This window comes from Myodes glareolus, chromosome 2, assembly GCF_982192425.1.
Source record: "Myodes glareolus chromosome 2, mMyoGla1.1, whole genome shotgun sequence".
NCBI classification, from domain to species: Eukaryota; Metazoa; Chordata; class Mammalia; order Rodentia; family Cricetidae; genus Myodes; species Myodes glareolus.
Window position 1 is genome coordinate 36835141 of NC_142027.1, and position 22801 is coordinate 36857941.

At 35.5% G+C, this 22801-nt stretch overlaps 1 protein-coding gene across 2 annotated transcripts in view; it reads left to right on the forward strand.

The window, feature by feature from the left end:
- Positions 1-22801, forward strand: part of Epha3 (EPH receptor A3) — a 303404-nt gene that overhangs the window by 243857 nt on the left and 36746 nt on the right. The window contains exons 7-11 of one of the 2 annotated variants that reach the window (XM_085685664.2): positions 680-839; positions 4969-5071; positions 6484-6551; positions 10726-10851; positions 13308-13493. In XM_085685664.2, the coding sequence (XP_085541790.2) occupies positions 680-839; positions 4969-5071; positions 6484-6551; positions 10726-10851; positions 13308-13493 (643 nt within the window). Of the gene's footprint in view, positions 1-676; positions 840-4968; positions 5072-6483; positions 6552-10725; positions 10852-13307; positions 13494-22801 lie in introns of both variants that reach the window. The other variant, XM_048422806.3, reaches the window with a different exon arrangement.

Here is a 22801-nt window from a genome sequence, read left to right on the forward strand (position 1 = left end):
TGACTGCAGCTTAAAATTACTCCATTTCAACTTCATAACAGTAATTTTGCTACTGTTATGATTCATAATGTAAATATATGATATGTAATGTAAATATATGATATGCAATCCAAAAGCAGTACAACATACAGATTGAAAACAGCTGCCCTAGACATAGTAGTGTTTAGGGAATACTTCTAGGCTTTGATGTGAAGATATTCAAACTATTCACTTTTAATCAAAAATAGTCACATTAAGTGGAATGTATGTGTAGTTATATTGAGATAAAAATTTAAACTATTAAAATACTTTATTTCGATATTCTAAAAATGAATATAAGTATTTCCTGTTGGGTATTCATGAGATATTTCTCTTCCACTTATCTCAAAGAGGTATTATATTTATAAACTTAATATTATAATTACTTTCAAGTTACATAACAACTTTGATTTTGAAGAGAAAGTATTTTCAGAAGTATATTATGTAATTCCAAAGACTTAAACTTATTTTTTTCTGTTTTCTGTACAGAATATAAATCATGCCATGCAAATTAGACTGGGAATTTGTACCCCAATAAAGAGATAATCAGCATGACTTCTCTTAGCATCTTATACGTCATGACAAAACCCTAGATAATCTACTATGACAGCATTGGGAAGGTTAGGTGTTAACATGATTTTTTTTTCTTACTTCAAAGCAGGAACAAGAGACGAGTTATACCATTTTGAGGGCAAGAGGCACAAATGTTACCATCAGTAGCCTCAAGCCAGATACGACTTACGTGTTTCAAATCCGAGCTCGGACAGCAGCGGGATATGGGACCAACAGCCGCAAGTTTGAGTTTGAAACGAGTCCAGACTGTACGTATCGCTTTGGTTTACTATAAGGAATGGGTATTGCAAAAATTGCAAAATGCCTGGTCAAATATTTTTTACATTAACCAAAGTCATGAAGTGGAGGTGTATGGAGAGGACCTTTAGCAAATTGCCTGTTCTTGTGGAAGTGGTGTCATATTGCTGTGTGTATCTGTGTCCTTCTCTCTATTACAAATTAACTTTATTCTTAACACTGAAATTTTCATTTAACTAACAGCAAATAACAATTTTAACATTAGTTCTGTTTTAATCCTTAATACAGCCAATACATATAAACCAGAGAAAACAACTTTCATATTTTTAAATGTGCATAGAGCATTATCTGTAGCCATAAGCAATTTAAATAGACTATCCATTTCACTCATGGTGGACAAAATTTGTCTAAAATTGGAAAACATTTTCTCAATAACTTTACTTTCCCTGAAATGTATGTATTTGTTATTTTAAAAATCTTCTCCTATAATTAAATTGTTTCAAAGGTAGTTACCATTACTTCAGTGCTAATACAAAATAAATATAATTATAAGTTTTATTTAACAGAATCACAAATGAAACTGCACTTAATTGAGGGGAAATGTAGATGTATACATAAATACATAGGCATGTGTGTGCTAAGAGGGTAAGGCATCCTTAAAAAATTTGTTTATAGGACAAAAGTAACTAGTGTATTATATGAATAAGAATCTATGGAACAAAAAAAAATGATATGGATTATTTTTCTATAAGAGATGGTTCATTTTGCCTCTAGTGAATAGGTATCATTTTAATTACAATTGAAAAAACTCATATGCTACTAACAGTTTCATACTGCCAAAGCAAAAGTTATGAAAACAGACCTCAGAGCTGATCAAAGATCCACAGCAATCAGGACCAGATTATCCTGAAAAGAATGACGGGGCCCAGCACTCTGCTGAAGAAAAACCTTGTAATCTCTTCTGACTATTCTAATTTCCAATTTTTTGGCACTTGCATTTTCTATTTTCTAAATATATTTTATCCAACTGTAAAATCAGAATTTTACTGGTATGATGATATTTCTATGCCAAGTAAAAATGCTCAGGGCTAATAGCATGATCTGTATCATCCAAGAATCCTAATGTAATAGTGCTGGGGCTCACCTCCTTGGGTAGTAATATCCAGTTGCATTCATGGATTCTAGAGGGTCTAATTAAATAGATCTGGGACACATATATATGCTTCCACACTTTTGCTATGTCAAAATGTGTTCATCCTGCTTAAATCTTTATTTTCCACATCAGTACAATAATTTCAGCATGGAATAAAATGAGAAGACTACACCAACTGGCAATCTAATAATGAATGGTCAGCCCTGAAAGCATATGCATAGGTAATCCTCTGCAAACCAGGCAGGTTATATTTGGAAATATATATGCATATGCATAAATGCATGCAACAACAATTCACAAATGATAGAGGCTACGAATTTGAAAAAGATCTAAGGGTATGCTTTGCAAGAAATAAGGGAAAGGGAAAATTATGTTAAAGACATTATAATTTCTAAAATAAACGAAAAATGTGATGTGATGAGAAAAATCAAAGAATCTGATTTGTAGAGAAGTGCATTCAAATTGAATTCTTGAGAAATGTAATACTTATCAATGACATCAAGGTATAAATTAAAATATTCATTTATATATGGTATTCGTGTAGTTGTTCAGGGTTTTTTTTTAATTTAACCAGTTAGGATGGTGTTATGTTATTGCACATTTTAGCTAACTTCTAGGAACTATATATGTTTTCAGGATTATATTTCAGAGAATTCAGATCTTACTCCTGTGACTGACAAGATAAGAGAGCATTATATCATTTTCTCATTTCCTCTCCTTGTTTCAGTTAGCTATCTTAAATAAACTTGATTATTTAAAAATTCCACAGAAATTTAAAACAATTGCTCATTAAATTTACATTATGCATAATGAAGAGTAGAATTGTCATTATGTGTTTATCAGCATTATGAAGCCCAGGCTAAGATGTTTTACCAGCTAATCACACATCTGTAGCCAGTGGACGGGCATATACATGGCAAGCAGATATGAAGACAAAATTTCAAGAGTAAGAGCTTTATGGAAAGATAGCTGAAACATCAAAGGGGGGATGCACTAGACACTGTGTTGTTTTCTGAGATGATACTATTCACAGTCTCTCCCTGTCTGTCTCTCTGTGACTCTGTCTGTCTCTTTGTGTGTTTCAAAATTTCATCAAGTATTCAATCATTATTTTGCCAGCACAATGAGATACGTAGTTATGAGCTTGCAAAGTGTTTTCCCAGAAACTTTGACCCTTTTTTTTTGAAAGCTTCCAGATTAGGATGCTCATGGATTTTGTGATGGATTAAACTAGAGATTTAGGCTCTAAATCTAAATGCCTGGTTTAAATTTCTACTCAATCCCGAAGGTGTCAGAAACCAAGAGTTTGTGTGTAAGAATAGTCCAGCAGACTGGTTTTGTTGAAGAAATGTTTGAGTGGTGAGGTACAGAGAAGAAAGTCAAGTAGAGAGCAATTTTGAGATTCTAATTATAATGTGGAAGGCAAACGGAGACACAAAATATTATATTAAGAGTATTTGGTGACAAATCAGATGTGCCAGATCAGGAAGATTTCATAGTTGCAATCATCCCCAGTTGTGTCTGTATTCCAATGAATATTTATTACTGAGCATAGAAAAATGAATTTCATAGAATTGTCAAATGGAGCCAAGTGGTGGCAGCACACGCCTTTAATTCCAGTACTTGGGAGGTAGAGGCAGTTGGATCTTTGTGAGTTCAGAGCCAGCCTGATCTACAAGAGCTAGTTCCAGGACAGGCCCCAAAGCTACAGGAAAACCCTGTCACAAAAACCAACCAACCAACCAAATCAACAAACAAAAAAGGAATTGTCAAATGGTATATAATTGTGTTCTTTTGAGGTTTTATTCCTACCACAAGAATAAATGAATGACTGGGAATACAGGGAGTGTCTGTTGGTGATGTGATGTACGCAAATCAGCATTTCAAGACTTTAGTGTTCTTCAAACTTGTATTTACAGCTAAAAAATAATAATTGTACATATGTAGCAAGTATATGAAATTATGTCTTTATTTATATTAACATATCTAACTGGTTAACATACTATAATTAAAAACTATCTTCTTACATGCATCATCTTTTACAGTGAATATTTTGTTTGTTTATTTATTATTTATTTATTTATTATGTATACAACATTCTGCCTCCATGTATGCCCACATGCCAGAAGAGAGCACCAGATTTCCTTACAGATGGTTATGAACCACCATGTGGTTGCTGGAAATTGAACTCAGTACCTCCGGAAAAGCAGTGAATGCTCTTAACCCCTGAGCCATCTCTCCAGTCCTATAGTGAAGATTTTAAATACATAATATTTTATAATAGCTGTAGTTACATTAACATGAGTTTAAAAACTTATTTTCAACTGGAACATGATGCCCAATTGCCTCTTTTCCTCTGCCCTATCATTCTCTCTGAGCTTCTGATATCTGCAGATATCTGCAGATCTTCTAAATGTCTGACTTTTATTCGACTCCTTGTGTGTATGATAACATGATGCATTTGTCCTTTGCTTGGGTGATTTCCCTTCATACCATACCTTCCAGCTTTACTCATACTGCTGCAAATGAAACTTGCCTTTGTCGCTAAATAGATACATCTGGTTCAAATGAAGATTCTTCCCAAGCTCATCTGGTTTCTTACTGGAAACTACCGATTCACTATGTGTAGCCAGTAACTTCTGATTTATCCACTGAGTTTCATATCAATATGGACAGACATAAAAATGGCCACTGTCTTCATATTTCATATGTAGAAATGCAAGTAATATTGATGATGTGAAAACAAAGTAATTTATTGTGAAAGCATAATACATTAATGAGAAATTCGGTAAAATGTATGAGAGGTGTGTCTTTTTCATTTGAAACTCAGTGAATTTCCTCAGTAATGATTCTGATAGTTTTTTTTCCCCCCTCAGGTAAAAACTACTCAGATAAAATCAGTATATAAGATGAATTTGTAGCCACTGTCCTGTAGTCAGTCATGGTGGTAATGTTTGTTCTTATATTGCTTTTCTTCAACCTCGCAGCTTTCTCCATCTCTGGTGAGAACAGTCATGTGGTGATGATTGCCATTTCAGCAGCCGTGGTCATCATTGTCCTCACTGTTGTCATTTATATATTGATTGGGAGGTGAGTTCACTTGGCTAAACTATTGACCTTAACTGTGACCTTCTCATTGCCCTGAGTTGCTTTAAAATCCAAGGACTGTGTACTCAAAGAAGTCATTGAAGACATTAGAATGTTTTCGTTCTAGTTTATTTTTTAATTTTCATCCATGCTTCTTTTATTTTTTAAGGGCGAATCAATCCCACACCAGTTATGTTTTAAGGGGTTATTTATTTTGGGGGGTAAAACTTACATACACCATAAACCGTCAGGAAGGGAGCCTAGTTGCTGGAGCAGGAGCCCGGAGCAGGAGCCGGGACCAAGCGCCGGAATCAAGAGGCCCGAGCCGAGACCTGCAGTTCTTTTTAAAAGAGAAATATACCACGCCCCAGTGTGCTGGTATTTCAGCGGCTACTGGCTGACGGAGCAGAAGGCGCTCCCACAGCACCGTGGGCTCGTGCTTCAGCGACTATTGGCTGAAGCAGCGGAAGATACTCCCGTAGCAATTTTTATTTCTCCATTATTGCTTTGATTTTTGAGATTATATGCTTATAATATTTTCTTTCCTCTTCTCCCTCCAAAGACTCCCATGTATCTCTCCTTCTCTGTCAAAGTCATTGTCTCTTCTTTTCAATGTTATTGAATGCACACAGGTTTATAGATACATCCCCAAATATAATCCGTTTATATTATGTTACTTGTATGTATGCTTTCAGGACTAACAGTTTGGTATTAGTTAACAATTGACGTGTTCTTCCCTTGAAAAGACTATTTCTCTAGCTCTCAGTAGTATGTGTGTGTGAGTTGAGGCTGCCTGGGCTTTCTACTGTCCTATTGATCATGTCTATTGGTATTGTCCTTGTCTAGCTCATGATTTGGGAGTCATGTTGATAAGAGTTAATGGGTGTAATGTCGGATAGTACTCAGAGATATATTCTCACAAAAAAACATCCTGATCTCCACTCATTCTTATCCTCACCCTGAAACACAAAGCACTTCTCTTAGGACCCTGCTCCTACTTTCCACCTTCTTTTTCCAATTATCCCCTCATTCTTCAAATAACCCCAGATTTCCTTGACACTTTCTCACCCTAAACACTGGTAACAGGGCGCAGCACTAATCATTACCAACGGAAACTTTGCCCTTTATTCATTCCAACAGTAGTTGTTAAAAATACTATAAACACATTCTAATGCTATTATAAAAACTGAACTGGAGGTGTCTGCTCAGTGGGGAGGCAACTCTACATATCTCCTCATTAGGCGGCCTTCCAGGGTCCCGAGAGAAAGAGGCTTTCTGGGGAGGACTTAGAAATAAAACGTCAGTTATGTTTTCACTGAATTATTGTTTCAGAGCAAAGCTTTATTTGGGGCTCTTTACATAGTCTGAACACGGATAGTTCATTTATGTATTTTCTTGCTTTGTTTTGCCTCTAGGTTCTGCGGCTATCACAAGTCAAAACACAGTTCAGATGAGAAGCGTCTTCACTTTGGGAATGGGCACTGTGAGTTTCCAAACTTTGTTTTAACATTTCAGCTTTAACAGTAGATGTTGATTTATGCCTGGTTAGAAGAAGTCTAAAAGTAGTCTTACGAGGGAAAAATGAGCAAATTGAATTTACTTTAGAGAAAGAAGGAAGTCCATAGCTCTACATTAAGCAATTTTCCCGTGACTACTTTTCAGCGTATTTAAAGTGAAGGGTAACCTGTGGTTTATTTTCAATTGATAACTGTCCTGAGTCCTGAGAACTCTAGTCAACTCTGCAGGCCTGAAAGGAAAGCATATCTTAAACTTTTTCTTCCCAATTCTGTGCTGAAATCTAAGTAGGGGCATTTTCTTCCCTCTCTTAACTGCCATGTAAATATAAACAACCATTTATGTGAAATGCCTTACTCCTTTTGTTACACCAACCAGGAAAGAGCTTTTAGAATAAACTGTTTATTTAGAAGTATGTGTCATCCAATTAGTAGGAAAGAGAAGAATTTTTTTCCCAGTTTCTGCAGCAACCCATTCAACCTCTAGTAATAGAAATACACTTTTAGGCAACAAAATGCATCTAAAAAAATGGTGTATTTTTATTTATTCCCTCTGATGTCTGCTTTTCCATACCAGCTTCATTCAGGGAGCAAATACTAATCATTGTCCTGCAGAGGAATGACAAGATCTCACAGAAGTTAGCAGAAAATCCAAACTGATCCTCACTTGCTCTGAAATATCTTCATAGAACTAATAATAAAGCCTTGCAAGCAAGAATTACTTTAGCAGTTGCTGTTGCCTTTCAAAAACGTCTTCAAATCGATAGGATGCTGTTTACAAACTACTATTTCAACATCTAAAAATTATCATTTCAGCTATAACTAAGGTAAAAAAATATTTCCTAGTTCACACGTAGAAAGCAAACAATAGATTGGAAGGAAGAGAAAAGGATGTTTATGAAGTTTATGTATGGAAACAGTGTAAGAATTTGCAGATACAGGAGTTTTATTCATTTCATTGTAGAGTTGCAATAAAATAATCTATGATAAAAACATCAACTTACTTCAATGCCACATCTATGCAGGTGACTCTAACCCAGGTGAGTTAGTTTACCAAATATACTTAGTGAATCATCGAATTATAGAAGAGTGAATTTCTGTTTCTTTGTAGTCTGACTGGCTGATCCATTCGAATCTTGCAACCCGAATCTTGCTTAGTTAGATGTGGATGGTTATCGTGAATACTTTCTATACTGGAATATGCTGACTTAGCTATCATTACAGGGATCATAAGCATTATGAATATGGACTATGATAAATATCTGTCATGAATTTAAGTAGGTTCTAGTATTTTGTTCTTTTTATGACTGAGTTTCTTAAAACAATTTTTAATGCACTATATCTATAAAATAGACAATTTTTAACAAAGAAATGCATATTATCTCAGCTTTAAAATCATAAAGCAACTTACATGCATGTCATAGACTTTCTGCCTCTCAATACTACAGCTGGTTTATTTCAGACCATTTATTTGGTATTACTCTAAAAAACTCTAGCTATGAACTATTCCCTCAAGCCTTGTTACAAATCCTATAATGTTGCTTCAAAAGAAAAGAAATGTGTTTTGCCTTTTAAGATCCTGTCCCCTTGCCCTCACTGCCTGGACATTTTTTGTTCATTTTTTTTTCACTTTTTTTTTTCTTTCCTTAGGGCAATTCATGCTGGTAAAATGGAAATGTAAATTATTGTGTTTGCACAGAATGAGCTGTAAAGTAGTGCAGCTTAACACGTGTGCATGTGTTTATTATCTGGTTTTCATGGCAGAGGCCGGTTACTCTGTATGGTGCCCTTAATTATTGGTGTAAAGGGATTATTTGCATTGCAGCCCAAACCTCCTGGTTCCCAGAACATCAAGGGTGAGCAGTTAAAAATCAACAGTCAACGTATTTAGTGAAGAAAGCCTTTTACTCACGGGTGTGTGCTTGTGTTTATAATTTTTCACCAGTGTCATGTGGATGGAAAATCAATTTACTTTATGCTAACTAATAGAAATGAATGTGGTTGATTTTAAGGGAAGAATGACTATCCAAGTTATATATTACTTAAGGAAGCATGATTTTTTTTCTAGGCATGACTTTAAAAACTCAGTTGAAAACTTTTTAAATGAGCAGAGTATGTATGTATATATATATATATATAATTAAATAAAATTAAATATATATTTAATTTTCAGTTATTGCATTTTACCAATTATTTCATATTTTTATAAATTCTAATGCCAGCAATTCTTCCTAAAATTAGTTTCATTCTTCAAATTTAACAAGGTCAAATATTTGTAGCTATTTAATAAAAATATTCAAGTCTGTATTATGTTCAAAATGTTATTTTCTTTCTTAAAGAGGAAAACTAGATTTTTATACTATTCAAATGTAGAAACAGATCAAAATATATAAGAGAATCAGTAATTTGAAGTGAGTATTTAGATGTAACCAAAAATCTAACTAATGATAAAATATTATAACACATATTTACTCCCTGAAATATTGTAATAATTCAACATATAACAGTTTTCCTTAGGTATGGTATCTTAGTATTTATTTTAGGAGCTATGTTTGATTAATATGAAGAAAAATAAGTCTTTGTATCAATTTTTTTGATATCATTCATTTTTATAGAAATAGAGTTATTGTTCCATGAAAGAAATAAGCCTTAAAGAAGAAATACAATATGGAAGGCTAGGTTCACTAACTATTGCTCCACTGTGACGAAGGTTTACTTTCACCACAATTACTGGCACTATTGAATACCCTATAAAGCCAACTCAAAAGCCTATTGGGTCTATGTAATCCTTAGATACATGTCTGGGAAAGATATACTTCAATTATAAAGCAATTTTTGAAAATTACAGTGTCTGATTTTATTTTATTTTTTAAATAAAAAAGGTGTTCTTCTACATGTAAGGGTAATTAAAAAAAAGTTGTATCATTTAAGCATCCATGGTTCATATTAAACAATATGATTCATATTATCAAAATTTAAATAATCTATAATGTCAATTTATGTAATGTGACTTTCAATTTTCATTCCTTAATATTGGAGTGTATTCATGGTTTGATCATATTTTCTTGTTTGAAAATTATTTTTTGGAGAAAGATTGTTTGAACATTCCTCAGTGTAATTTTTTTTCAAATTTGATCATTTTTTTCCAAATTACATAATGCAAAATGATGTCAAAAAAATTTACTTGAGGATTCTATGATTTTTTTACAGAAAATCCATGAAATATTCACATTCAGAATATTCAATAAATATATATAATTATATATATATATAATTACATGTATGATTTATGCTTGAATAAACTTTTCAGCATAACTATAAGCTTATGATCAATATTTATGTTGATTTTAATTATGTGAAAAGGCACATGGGATTTCAGTCCACTGATAGTATGCTGGTATGCACATAAAATATACAGCTTACACTCAAATTTTCAGTTGAGATAAGTGAACTCAATTGTGAGTAAATAAAACAATAGTAGTAGATGGGCTATGGTAGCCCATGCCTTTAATCCCAGCACTCGGGAAGCAGAGACAGATGAATCTCTGTAAGTTCAAGGTCAGCCTGGTCTACAAGAGCTAGTTCAAGGACAAGCTCCAAAGCTACAGCAAAACCCTGTCTCAAAAAACATAGAAACAAAAACAAACAAGCAAGCAAACAAATAAACAAACAAAACACAGTAATATCAGAGATGTTTTGCTTTTAGAAATACTTTAATTACTCCATACTGAAGCCTTTCTTCTTCCTCCAGAGCATATTCACATCTTTTGATTTGCTGACAGATAATAGATATTGGCTAGTCTAAGGCCTCTAAATCAAAAATGTTTAGTAGCACAGAGGCATGATAACTTGTGATAATAATTACCTTTCCTACTCATGTTCTTGTTACTTTCCATCTTGAGATTTGCATTTCAATGCCCCCTTCCAGTGTTTCAGCAAAGAGAATACCTTAACTTGCTTCCTCTCTATGTTATATAGTAGACCACATTTTTCCACACTTAATACATTTTTTTCAGATTCTTTAATATTATAGAGTAATATTTAGTAGACTAAGGATTGATAAAACTTAATGGGATAAAGGTGTTTTCAGCAAATAATATTATGAATTTCACTTTTTAAAATCATGCTTTTTGTTTTCTATAGTAAAACTTCCAGGTCTCAGGACTTATGTTGATCCGCATACCTATGAGGACCCTACACAAGCAGTTCATGAGTTTGCAAAGGAGCTGGATGCCACCAACATATCCATCGACAAAGTTGTCGGGGCAGGTAATTGACATGCCCACAGCTCTCCTAACAATAACTTGCTAATCATGATCATTCAATTTGGACTAAGAGTGCTACAATGGGAGCATGAGCTCGCTCACTTATAGAGACCTATATGCATTGCTACAGAGACAGGCATTTTCTGATTTCACGATCAAAGACGGGTAATAAAAAATGCACCATTTAGTGGCTAGCAGTGATTTCAAAGGTGCCAGACTTACAGACTCTCAGACCATGGCTGCCTTTTATTTACTGAATTCCAGGGGCAGCGGTAGCAGCGGCTAATGGCTGATCATGTGTCACAAAGCTGCCTGCCTACATGGGGACAGCAGGAAAAGAGTGAGTCTTGTGCTAAACAAGACTAGTAACTGTAATTCTTGACTTTCATTTTAAAATTCTCTTTCAAATTCAAATAACCAACAATCAAAAACAAAAGGCTGGCACATTTGTCATAAATACAATATGCCTGTTTTGTAGGAATGTTTTAAATAATGTGAAGTATGTGACTTTAATATCCACCTCGTAGGTTTTGACACGAATAGTCCAAAAGTCCTCTGGAAGTGTTCAGATAACCCCAAGCAAGGAAAGAAACTTTTATTTTTGTTTTACATTCAAAGTTATGGAGCAACTTAATATATTCCCATATTTGTTGTGACATATTCTAACTTTAGTTCAGGAAATCAGCTGAATATTCAAATATTGCTCTTTCATTTCTCCCATCCCAAGAAACATTACAGTTATTGACTACTGCTCAGAAATAAGGGCTAGTTCTTCCAAGCTTCCATAAGAGGCTTTGTCAAAATACAGCGTAAGTCATTGCTTTGGAAACACTGGGAAGCTTTTTCTTAAAATAAGGTGAAGTCAGGCAAGGTTAAAACTTCCTAAAGAGAAAGCAAGCAATTTGCTGTGGTGTAGCCTGCAAGTCTGTAGGATATTCTGCCCTTTTCTAGGTAAAAACCACTTATTTGGCAAAAAAAGTAAGTAAGTAAGTAAATAAGTAAATAAATAATTAAATATGAGATTCTTTTTACCTTCTTTCTAATTGGTATCAAGGACACCATACTCACGAAACTCATAGCAACCTAAGACCACAAGCATAGCAAATTATCATGGAGTTAACTCAAAAATATGTCAAAATGATCTCTTTCTGGTTACAAGATTATGTTTTAAATATGGTTCAATATAGATCTAATAATTTTTAAAGTAATGGGGAGAGACATTCTGTGTGAAGCAATATTTTGTAGCAATCACGACTGCCATGGAGGCAGAGAACTATATGTAATAGATGTCTTCTCAGAGGGAGCTCGATATACCTATTGGAAGAGTGACAGGTAAATCTTATCAATAACCTGGTAGGCTCCTAATAGTTGAAGGATGTTTTATATCAACTCCATTGGAAAGTTTAAAATTCGGCAATATTTCATGTTCACAATTTTTAGAGCACTTGCACTTTAAGACAACTTGATGGAGAACATACAGTCTAAGCAAACATTTCTTCAGTGAGATTTTAGATAAAACTGGCTATGCTTCATTTGATATTGCTATATTATTGTTCTCCTCCCAGAAGCCTAGAGAACTTTATAGCAAGTGTGTCAATAATACAACAAACCAATACTCCAATAAAATGAATTGGTAGCAGATGCTTACCCTCTCATTTTCAGTGAGCCTAAGTACACAGCCAATTTGGCCCTCACAGGAAAAATGGAAGAGTTTCAGACATCTGAAATTAATCCAATGTTCAACCCTTATATCTGTGTTGGCCTGTTGATAACCCTGAAATAATGCTAGCTATTAGAATAAGGAATGCAATGCCTGATTGATGCTTTTCTCAATTTTCCTCTTGTAGCTTCATGATGTGGTGATTTAAACCATGTCGAGATCCTCAGCCAGTCCATGAATATCCTGGGAATTCCTAGGCAATTTTATATTACTATCTTCCAAAGTGTTAGCTTCCAAACTTGAAAGTGAAGACATATATACTTTAATGGAACTATTTAAAAATAACAGTTGCTCTGTTGATGATTTGATGTCTCTGCGTGCACATATGCGTTTGTGTGTATGCATATGTGTGTGTGTGTGTGTGTGTGTGTGTGTGTGCTGTGCATGCCTGTGTGTATAGGTGTAGTCACATATGCCTGTACCAATTGAAGGAGGAAGTTGACTTTGGATGTCTTCCTCTATTGATCTCTATTTAACTGGCTGATAAATAATCTCTCATTAATCTGGAGTCCTTACTGTGACTCGATTGATCACCAAGCTCAAGCCCTGTTCTGGTCTCTGCCTCCACCCAGCATGAGACTGTAGCTTTGCACCACTATACCTGACTTTACCCTGGGTGCTAGGGTTCCGAACCCAGAACCTCATTTTGCGAGCAGGCACTTTACCCACTAAGCCATCCACTCAGCCCCATGAATCTTTAATTTTTTATTGTATTTTATTGATCTTTCATATTCTAATAGGTGAATTTGGAGAAGTTTGCAGTGGTCGCTTAAAACTTCCTTCAAAAAAAGAGATCTCAGTGGCCATCAAGACCCTGAAAGTGGGGTACACAGAGAAGCAGAGGAGAGACTTCCTGGGAGAAGCGAGCATCATGGGACAGTTTGACCATCCCAACATCATCCGGCTGGAAGGAGTTGTCACTAAAAGTAAGTAAAATCACAATGTCTGATTTGTTTATGCTGAGTAGATATTGCATAAACTAAATACAATCTTTGAAGACCTTTCATATCCCAAGTAGCTTGGTTGTAGCTGAAAATCTGACAAGGATGAACACACACTTTTCTGACAATAGATTGAATGACAGTGCTGTTCTATATCACAGAAACCTCTGACTTTTGACCTTACTCACTTGATTGAGAGATTGTATTGAAAGGAATTGCAGAGGATAATCTTGTTCACAGAGCAGCAGGATAAACAATGGCTGGGATTTGAAGGAACTCCAAACTTGCTGTCTTTTCTTATATTACTCACCAGCCTGCTTTAAGTTCTCAAATCTTTGCCCTCTTGTTCTCCTCCTGCCTGTAGGAAAATTATAGGAATCTCAGTGATGCTTCTAAGACATAAGATTGGGACCCAGACATTTTCTGTTTCTCGGTGGATTTCAGGTAGTTCTGACCTAGGCTTCCAGGTGCATTCCTAGCTGTGCTGGGAAACCCCTGGCTCTGAGCCATAGCAGAGCTCTGGATTTATTTCCATGATGATTTCTTCAGCCAGGCCAAAGGGATCCTGTGAGGCTGATCTGTGATTATTGGCTCCAGTCCCAAGGAAAACCTCTTGAGAACACACAGGGAATTTTTTTTTTCTCAAGATTTTGAAGCACAGGGCAAAGAATAAGTGAAATTGGCAACAGACTCCATACAGTGAATGACAACATATGGCAGAAAATTTGGCATCCTTCAGGGGATAATTCACTGGCACCACATTTCCATACTCTATGGTTACCAACAGATATTCCTCGTTACATTGTGCACAATGTTATTTTTCTGTAACATTACTTGTTGTTCTGTGGCAGATACCTTTCACCAATTTAGGGGAACTATAAAGGTATTTCCTTCTTCACAGCCTGTGGCATAATTAAAAAATACTTTGATTTTCTTTTGAGTTTCCATTTGAAATAAATAAAATTAAGAATTTAACAATGAGCCAGGTGGTGGTGGTGCACGCCTTTAATCCCAACACTTGGGAGGCAGAGGCAGGCAGATCTTTGTGAGTTCGAGGTCAGCCTGGTCTACAAGAGTTAGCTCCAGGACAAGCTCCAAAACTACAGAGAAACCTTGTCTCGAAAAAAAAAAAATTTACAATGTGCAATAATTTAAGTATACAGAACATAACCATTCTAAATCTTGTAGATATTTATTTCTTGTCCCTGTAGTCTTAGTTAGCAGTCCATATTACCAGTGATACTAAAATATTCACGATGAAAATATTTTTGTTTTAACAGTTAATTAAAATATTAATAGTAGAAGTGAAGATTATGAAAATGAGTGATTTTACTAATCCTTCAGGGAAAGACCTCAGTGTTTTAGATGTCCAAGATCACATTTCATTGGCTTTTCAGTGTCGTTTAAACATTTAATGTTCATTGTGACATCTTGATCAACTGGTTGCTCTGTTGGTCTGGAGCCCAACCGGAAAAGTCAATCCACGTGGACTTACACAGCTCTTCTCCTCAGTTTTCACTGTTCTAGTTCCTCGTTTCTTCGTGAAGTGCTGGTTTTGACTTCATACTGCTGTCCACTTACCTTGTAGCTACCCCCTGCTGCACTGGAACTGATAGTTTCTCTTTTACGTTTTCATGAACAACCATACAGAATAAGGACCTTTTCTAGAAGTCACTACAGCTATTGAGAAATACAGTTTTCCATTTTAACTCTATCCCTAAATATGGGGGGAAAACTTGTTTTTATTATCTTCTTTTAGCATGGATTTTCTCTATGCATGTGTGAGTGTGTGTGTGTTAGGACACATGTGTGTCATACCTAGCACATGTGAGAGGTCAGAGACAACCAAAGAATCTAATTCTCATCTTCTACCATGTGAGTCCTTCAGACCTAACTCAAGTCATCCAAACTGGAGACAAATGCATTTTACCTGCTGAGCTAGCTCCCCAGCCCAGGTCTCATGTTATATTCTTATATTCCACTTTCTCTCCTATTTCTTGATTGTTGAAAATATTTCTAAACATCCTTCATAGCAAAGCACCATTTCAACTTTCTGAAATTTTTGCATTCATTTGTTACTGCTGAGCCCTAAAACAAAGAACTAGGTAGATGACACAGTGGTGAGGAGCATTTGCTATGCCCAGATAAAAACCTCACTTTGAATAATCAGAATCCATGCAAAAAGCATGGCCACATGTTCCTCTGACTCTAGTGCTGAAAAAAAAAGACAACAGGAGGATTACTGTGTTTGATAAGCATTAAGTAGAGGCACCAGGTTTCTTGAGAAATCCTGTCTCAAGGAAATGAGACAGAGAAAAATAGAGAATACCAGATATTATCCATTGTCCCAGGCATGCTTGTACACAGTTCCATTTACCACACTCAAAAACTAACTAAATAAATAAATGAAAAAGTAAACAAGACACCCCTAACCAGATAAAATATCTCAGAGATGATCGGAATGTGACTAAATTTAGCCCTGGATCAAAACAGGTACTTAAGTTTCCAATGTCTCAGGAATCGTAAATATATTGATTGAAAAAAAAGTGCCAAAAGTATATACATGCATCTATATATGTATATATATATATATGCATATATATATATGCATGTAAAAAAGTCAATGAAAAAAGGGTCACAAATTTGAAAGAGAGCAAGGAGGGGAATACAGAAAGTAATAAAGGGAGGAAAGGGAAAATGGAAATAATGTAATTATATTATAATATCAAAAAATAAAAAGCAATGTAAAAGTCACAAACCAATAAACAAAGAAATGAAGAGTATAAAGGAGCAGAAGAAAAGTAACAGAAGTGAATACGGAGGGAGCAGTGATTCTTTATTGATTTTAATTTTCTCAGGAGTTCAATTATATAACTGATTTCTTCAATCACAGAGTGATGAAGAAAATGATTTCATTTTAGGCTGAGCAGAATCCTCACAATTTTTTCAGCATCTCCATTCAAGAGAGAGTGAGTAAAGGTCCCCATGAAAAAGAATGCTCCTCCTGAGTGACGCTAGTGGCCAGGTTCCATTCTTTCACCAACAGGCATTGTTTCCTTTGAGTCCAGTGTGATGAGTAATAAAAGTTACCTGTTCTGCTGAGACACAAGAACATGTTTACTGCATTAAAAGCTCCACAAAAGAGTGAATATTTGGGGAAATTTCTTTTACATCTAAAAATAGAAACATACTTTGAATTAAAATAACCCAAAGAAACAGCAGCCACATTGAAACATCTAAAACAGTCTCCAAGACAAAGATGTAGGAAAAAGTAAACATATTTCAGATCACAGAGATGTTAAAAATGCAGGTAGCGTATGTTGAGCTTCTTACTCATGTCTGATTCTGGAATGCTCTGGTGTGGATTACAACTACCTCCTTGGAGTGAAAGTTCTAAATTTGCCATATCTGTCTGCTCAAATAAGAACATGAGCAGCTGCCAAGCCCACTCCATAAATACAGCCGCCGCATGCACTGTAAACAGAATAGGGTAGTCGGGTTAGAATTTGATCGGGACCTCCTCAGTGGTATGTTTAAAGGAAGCAAGTCTATCACCCTGAAACGACAGGGAAATATAAACTTTTTTAGAATCAACTTAATATGTTTCATTTAATACAAAATAGAGCTAATCTGCCTCTAAAAGTTAGATTTTCTCCTGGCCAGTTTGTTTCCTAAAACTCTTCGACTTCTAAAGCAATTCTGTCTACAAAGTACAGAGACACCTTTGCACGCAGCAGCAGAGTGAGGCGGAGCTTAATGTCCATGAACAAACTGGCATTTACAGGAACCAGTGGATCTAACATCGAATTCTAAGTCAACCTTACTCAGTGTGAGTCCTCTTGCATGTCAGACTGTCACAGGTGCCTCCTCTGTGAAATGAAGGGCAACAGTTCTGTAGCGTTTTCAGACACTTTCCATATCAGAGGAGATTATACAAGGCTAGATTTACCACCTCTGACTAAGCACCAGTCATTGAATTAACAAAAGAAAATTCTGGAAAATAACTCCTTGTTTTTGCTTCTTCTCCCCCCCCCCCCCACTTTGTGCTTAAAAGCCATCCTTTTTATTATTGCTGTGAATTGTGTGCTTGGAACCACTCAACCTATGTAACATGCTATTTTTCAGATCATTTTTTGAAAGCTCATTATATAGTCATTACTTTTTCATTTACTTGAGTTGAGCCATAAACAATGTTAATGGCATGGTGCTTGCGGAGCCTGATGGCCTTGAACAGGAGAAGGTGATAGAGTCTGTGATCTTCAAAGTAGCAGAAGGCGGGGGCACACTCTGCTCAGAGCTAGGCACTAACATGTGTTATCAATTTTGCTTGAAGTTCAAAAGGATGGAACTTCGTTTCAACAAATGTTTGATATTTCTGCCATCACACCATTAGTTAAATGAAGTTCAGGCTCCAACAATAATTACCACTGGCAAAACTTAACCTAGTGGAATAGAGAAGGAGTCACACTGGATGTGACTGGTATATTTTCCCATTGAAATTATTTTCTAGAAATTAAAATAAAATTATAGCAAAAATAAGATTTTCTGCGTATCTCATATGTAATCTTGCATAATGAAGAATGCTGTGAACAGTGCATTAAAGGATTTCTTTATGTGTCCCTTTGAATGCCCATATTGCCCAAAAGGCTTAGAGAATTTTATTATCTTCACATAGATGAGAAAGACTACTAGAAGACAATGTTGTATTTAAGTGACAATATCAAATCTTCATTATTTCACTTGCTTCTCTCTAAAAGTTTTATCTGTGATTGCTATAGTACTATATTTTGTATGAGTATGACTTTGTCAGTAGCCAATGTGTGTATGATATTTATTTTACCAATAATAGGAATGATTTGTTAGAATAACACATTTTGACAATGCTGATGATGCAATTTATTTCATACAATCACAATTTCAAAGTGACAACTGAAGCAGAATGCATATATTAGCATGCCATGTAATATAATTGGGATGATCTCTATCAGTGTGACATAAAAAATAAGGAAATGATGTTATATATGTATAAAAGATTTAGGTTCTTTTTTACTGTCTACTAATTTCTCAAGGATAGGTATATTGCAATACAAAGGAACTGGTAGTACATATTTTTGTCTTTTATATAAATAGCATGTTTCCTGGCATTATCATAATATTAAATTCATTTTAAGGTAGATAATGATGAGCATAGAGACCCAGACATGGTCAACTTATAGAGACTGAGACTGTGAAGTGCTTTTGGGTCACGCCCCTCCTCATAGATTTCTGCAGAAGTAGCAGAAAGCCTATAAAAGCCAGAGAAGTTGATGGTTGCAAGGAGACCATGTTTTCAGGACACTTCAGGGCAACTGGTTATATGAAATCATTGCTTCCATGACAGCCTGAGCATGACCTGTGAAGGGCCAAGTCAGACAATCGTCCCCTCAGAGAGATAGGAGATGGCACCAAGTTTCACCTACATCTAAGAAACTGTTGGGAAATGATAGCTGATTGGAGGGGGGGGTCATCCTTATGGAAGGTAGAGACACTTATAGGTCAACCATGTTCCAATGGAGGGCCACATATCTATATCCGACAGCATTTTATGGTTTTTTTTTAAAAAAAGGAAGACACAAACTTAGGATAGTGAGAGTTGTGGAAGGGTTTAATATGACAAAAATATATTTCTTAAAACTCTCAATAACAACATCTTGAAATTTGCAAGATGGATGGAGCTAGAAAACATCATATTGAGTGAAGTAACTGTGATCCAGAAAGACAATTATAATATGTCCTCACTCATAAATGGCTTTTAGACATAAAACAAAGAAAACCAATCTACAAATCACAATCCCAGAGAACCTAGACAACCATAAGGACCCTAAGAGAAACATACATAGATCTAATCTACATGGGAAGTAGAAAAAGACAAGATCCCCTGAGTAAATTTGGAGTATGGGAACCTTGGGAGAAAATTGAAGGGGAAGGAAGAGACAGGGAGGGGAGCAGAGAAAAACATAGAGCTCAATAAAAAACATTAAAAACACTCTCAATAAACTAATAACATACAAGAATATTTTTAACTAATACAATCTGTTAGAACATGATTCCCTGGCAACTGAGTTTTGCATTTCAAAGGGCATCAGTTCACTTGTTTTTTTCTTTCTTCCTCCCTCCCTCCCTTCCTTTCTTCCTTTCAGACACATTTTAAAAGTGTGAGCTACCACTACTTGTCCCAAAGTTATATCTTCTCTTTTTCTCCTCTTTTTTTTTATTTAATTCTTTTTTCATTTTACATATCAACCCAAATTCCCTCATCTCCCCCTTCTTCTGCTCCCTCACCTCCTCCCACCCCACCATCTCTCCACTCCTCAGAGAGGGTAAGACCTTCCTTGGGAAGTCAACGAAGTCCGGCATATCAAGTTGAGGCAGGACCAAGCCCCTCTCCCCTTTATCAAGACTGAGCAAGTTATCCCATCATAGGAAATGGGCTTCAAATAGCCAATTCATGCATTCAAGATAAGTACTGGTCTCACTGCCAAGGCTCCCTGCCCCCAACAGATCAAGCTACACAACTATCACCCACATTCAGAGTGTCTAGTTTGATCCCATGCAGATTCCCCAGCTGTCAGACAAGAGTTCAAAGTTGCTACTATCTTGAAGGAAGGAAAATAGACATGAAGACAATGCAGAATAAAATTTAGTTATAGAAATTGTAAACCCATGTCTATCAATGTATAAAAAGAGATGTTAATTCTGAATAACTAGGATATAGACAAAAATGTCATATACTATGCCCAAGTTTAGTTTCATCTAAGAATTAAAAATGGTTTGTTCAATAATAATTAATAATTCGAAATACTTGCTATGTTAAAAAAAATAAAAATATAAATACCTTCATAAAATTAACAACCTTAAATTTAAAGGTTATATTTTACATATAATATGTAGAAAATATATAAATTTAATGAACTGGGCACAGGGCTTGGTGGGTAAAGTTCTTGTACACAAGGAAAACAATCTAGTTTGGATCCCCAACACCAGAGTGAGAACTGGGTTACTCTTACTCTGTGAGCAACTGTGAACTCAGTTATTTGGGGTAAAATGGAGGTGAGACAGAGCAAGGTGATCCTCAGAGTTTGCTGATATATCATTCCAGCTGATATCAGTGAGCTTCAGCGCCACTGAAAACATTCTGTCTCCAAGAAACATAGGCAGAAAGCAATAGAAGAACAAACCTGAAACTGATGTTTGACCTCTTTGTGCATATGCACATATATGCAGACATATGACTAAATGACCATTTACTACACATAGCATTTTTCAAAGAAAACGTGTAGTTTAATTTCAGCTGAATTTAAAGATGCATTGTTAAGATGGCAAGTGTGGTTGTTAAGGAATGCCTGGAGCATAGTTTCAGGCACCACCCAGCAAAATCATAGACAAACCCCAGTCACGGACTTGACCTCTGCACGTGTCACTGGCCTGATGTTTGGCAGTGGAGTTCGATCTTGATTTAAATAGAGTTGGCCTCTCCTTTCATCATTGGTAGACATAACTGTTTATTACCAAAGAAGAATGATTCTGGTAAAAATGAAATCAAGAAATAGACTCTTATGTTTTGTAATGGTCTAATAAGAAAATAAAAATATTTAATTTGTTACAATATTTGTATCAATTTATTATTTACAAAGGAAAACCTATGTTTTCACATACAAATTTTCTGCCTCAGAAATATTGTGAATGAATTTTTTTTGGAATTTGTTCCAATTTCCTTTTCTTTGTTTTGTTTTTTTTAATTCTCTGATTACTTAATATCTATCTATTAATGACAATGGTTTTTACTTTACATCACACCCATTTATAAAAATGTGCTTAAGGACCCACACGTTCCTCGTTGGAAATGAACTACGCAAGAAGCTCACATAAGAGTGCCATGTGTGTAAGCCCAGTCTGGGCAATGCAGCAAGTATCAGGCCAGCCAGGATGCACAGCAAGGCTCGACACAACAAGTTGATGGCATATGTAAGACTAGAAATAGCAGATTTAGAGTCTTAGTGGTACTGTATCTGGGTCACTTGTATTTCCTTTAATGTTTTAGTTCTGGTGAATATTATTAAATTTGAATGTAACTCTTTGAACCCGAAAAAATAGATTAGAAATTTGTAAAGACAGTATGACTACAACTTACTATATCACACCATTCAAGTTTTGTCTTTATGGAAATTGTGATTAGGAGACTTGCAGTTTGTAATATCCAGGGCTAAGTCTAGAATTTTTAGATACTGTCATCGTGAAGTGATTAAGGGATTTCTAATTTCCAAACTACTGTGGATAATTGGAGCAATGAACTCACTATACCAGACAGACTTGATTCTGTAACTGTTCAGCTATGAGAAACAATCTTCTCCACTTCCCCACCATTTTCTTTCTATACTGAGTAAATTTTGAAGCAAAAATGAAATTGCACTGTGAAATCTGCTTGGGCAGTTTTTGATGGAGATTCTTCAGCCACTCATAGAACTGAATTCCCACTGGGGTAGTGCATATCTGCAGGTATGTTTTGGGTTCTCTTATGACAACAAATGAGACAGGTTTCATTTTAGGAAGCAGATTGTGTTGTGTGCTAATCAAAACACACAGGATGATTTGTGCAAACTTTAATGCCAGCACACTGCATAATGTGCAGATGAGCTGGTGTTTGTAGACTGTTTCCCACTGCATTTACTGCATGCTACAGCAAATTCTCACTACTACTCCAGTGTCTTTGTTTCTAACCATATTTTTCGAGATCACAAAAGAAACTCTTAAGATATTGCTTTCCAAGTGAATTTGTTTGCTCTTTGTCTGTACATTTGGGTTTCTGGATCTTTGAACTTAATGCAAAGCACATTTTCAGACTTGCCTATCTTAACCGAAGTGTTTACAAATACCTAAATTAGAAGAGCCAAAGGCAGCCTGATCTGATTTCTGAATGGTCATGGGGCCATGGCTTAATTGACTGCTTTGACTTTTTAGCTACTTTTATTCCCCTTGCCAAACATTTTACAAGACATGCTAATGAGAAATGAAATGGCCATAAGGCCAAGAGACAGAGGAAATCAGTGATAAGCAGAGAGCTGAGTGGTATAGAAATGCAGTAACCAGCCAAATGAAGCACCGTCGTTGTCTCCTATTGAATCATGTACCTAAGTTTGGTAGCATATTATTCTCCCCAAAATTGCATAATGAATGAGCACAGACCCTGATAATGATCTGACTTTGAGTGAACAGGCTTTCTTTTCATTCATTCCTCAATCATTTATTTTACTACA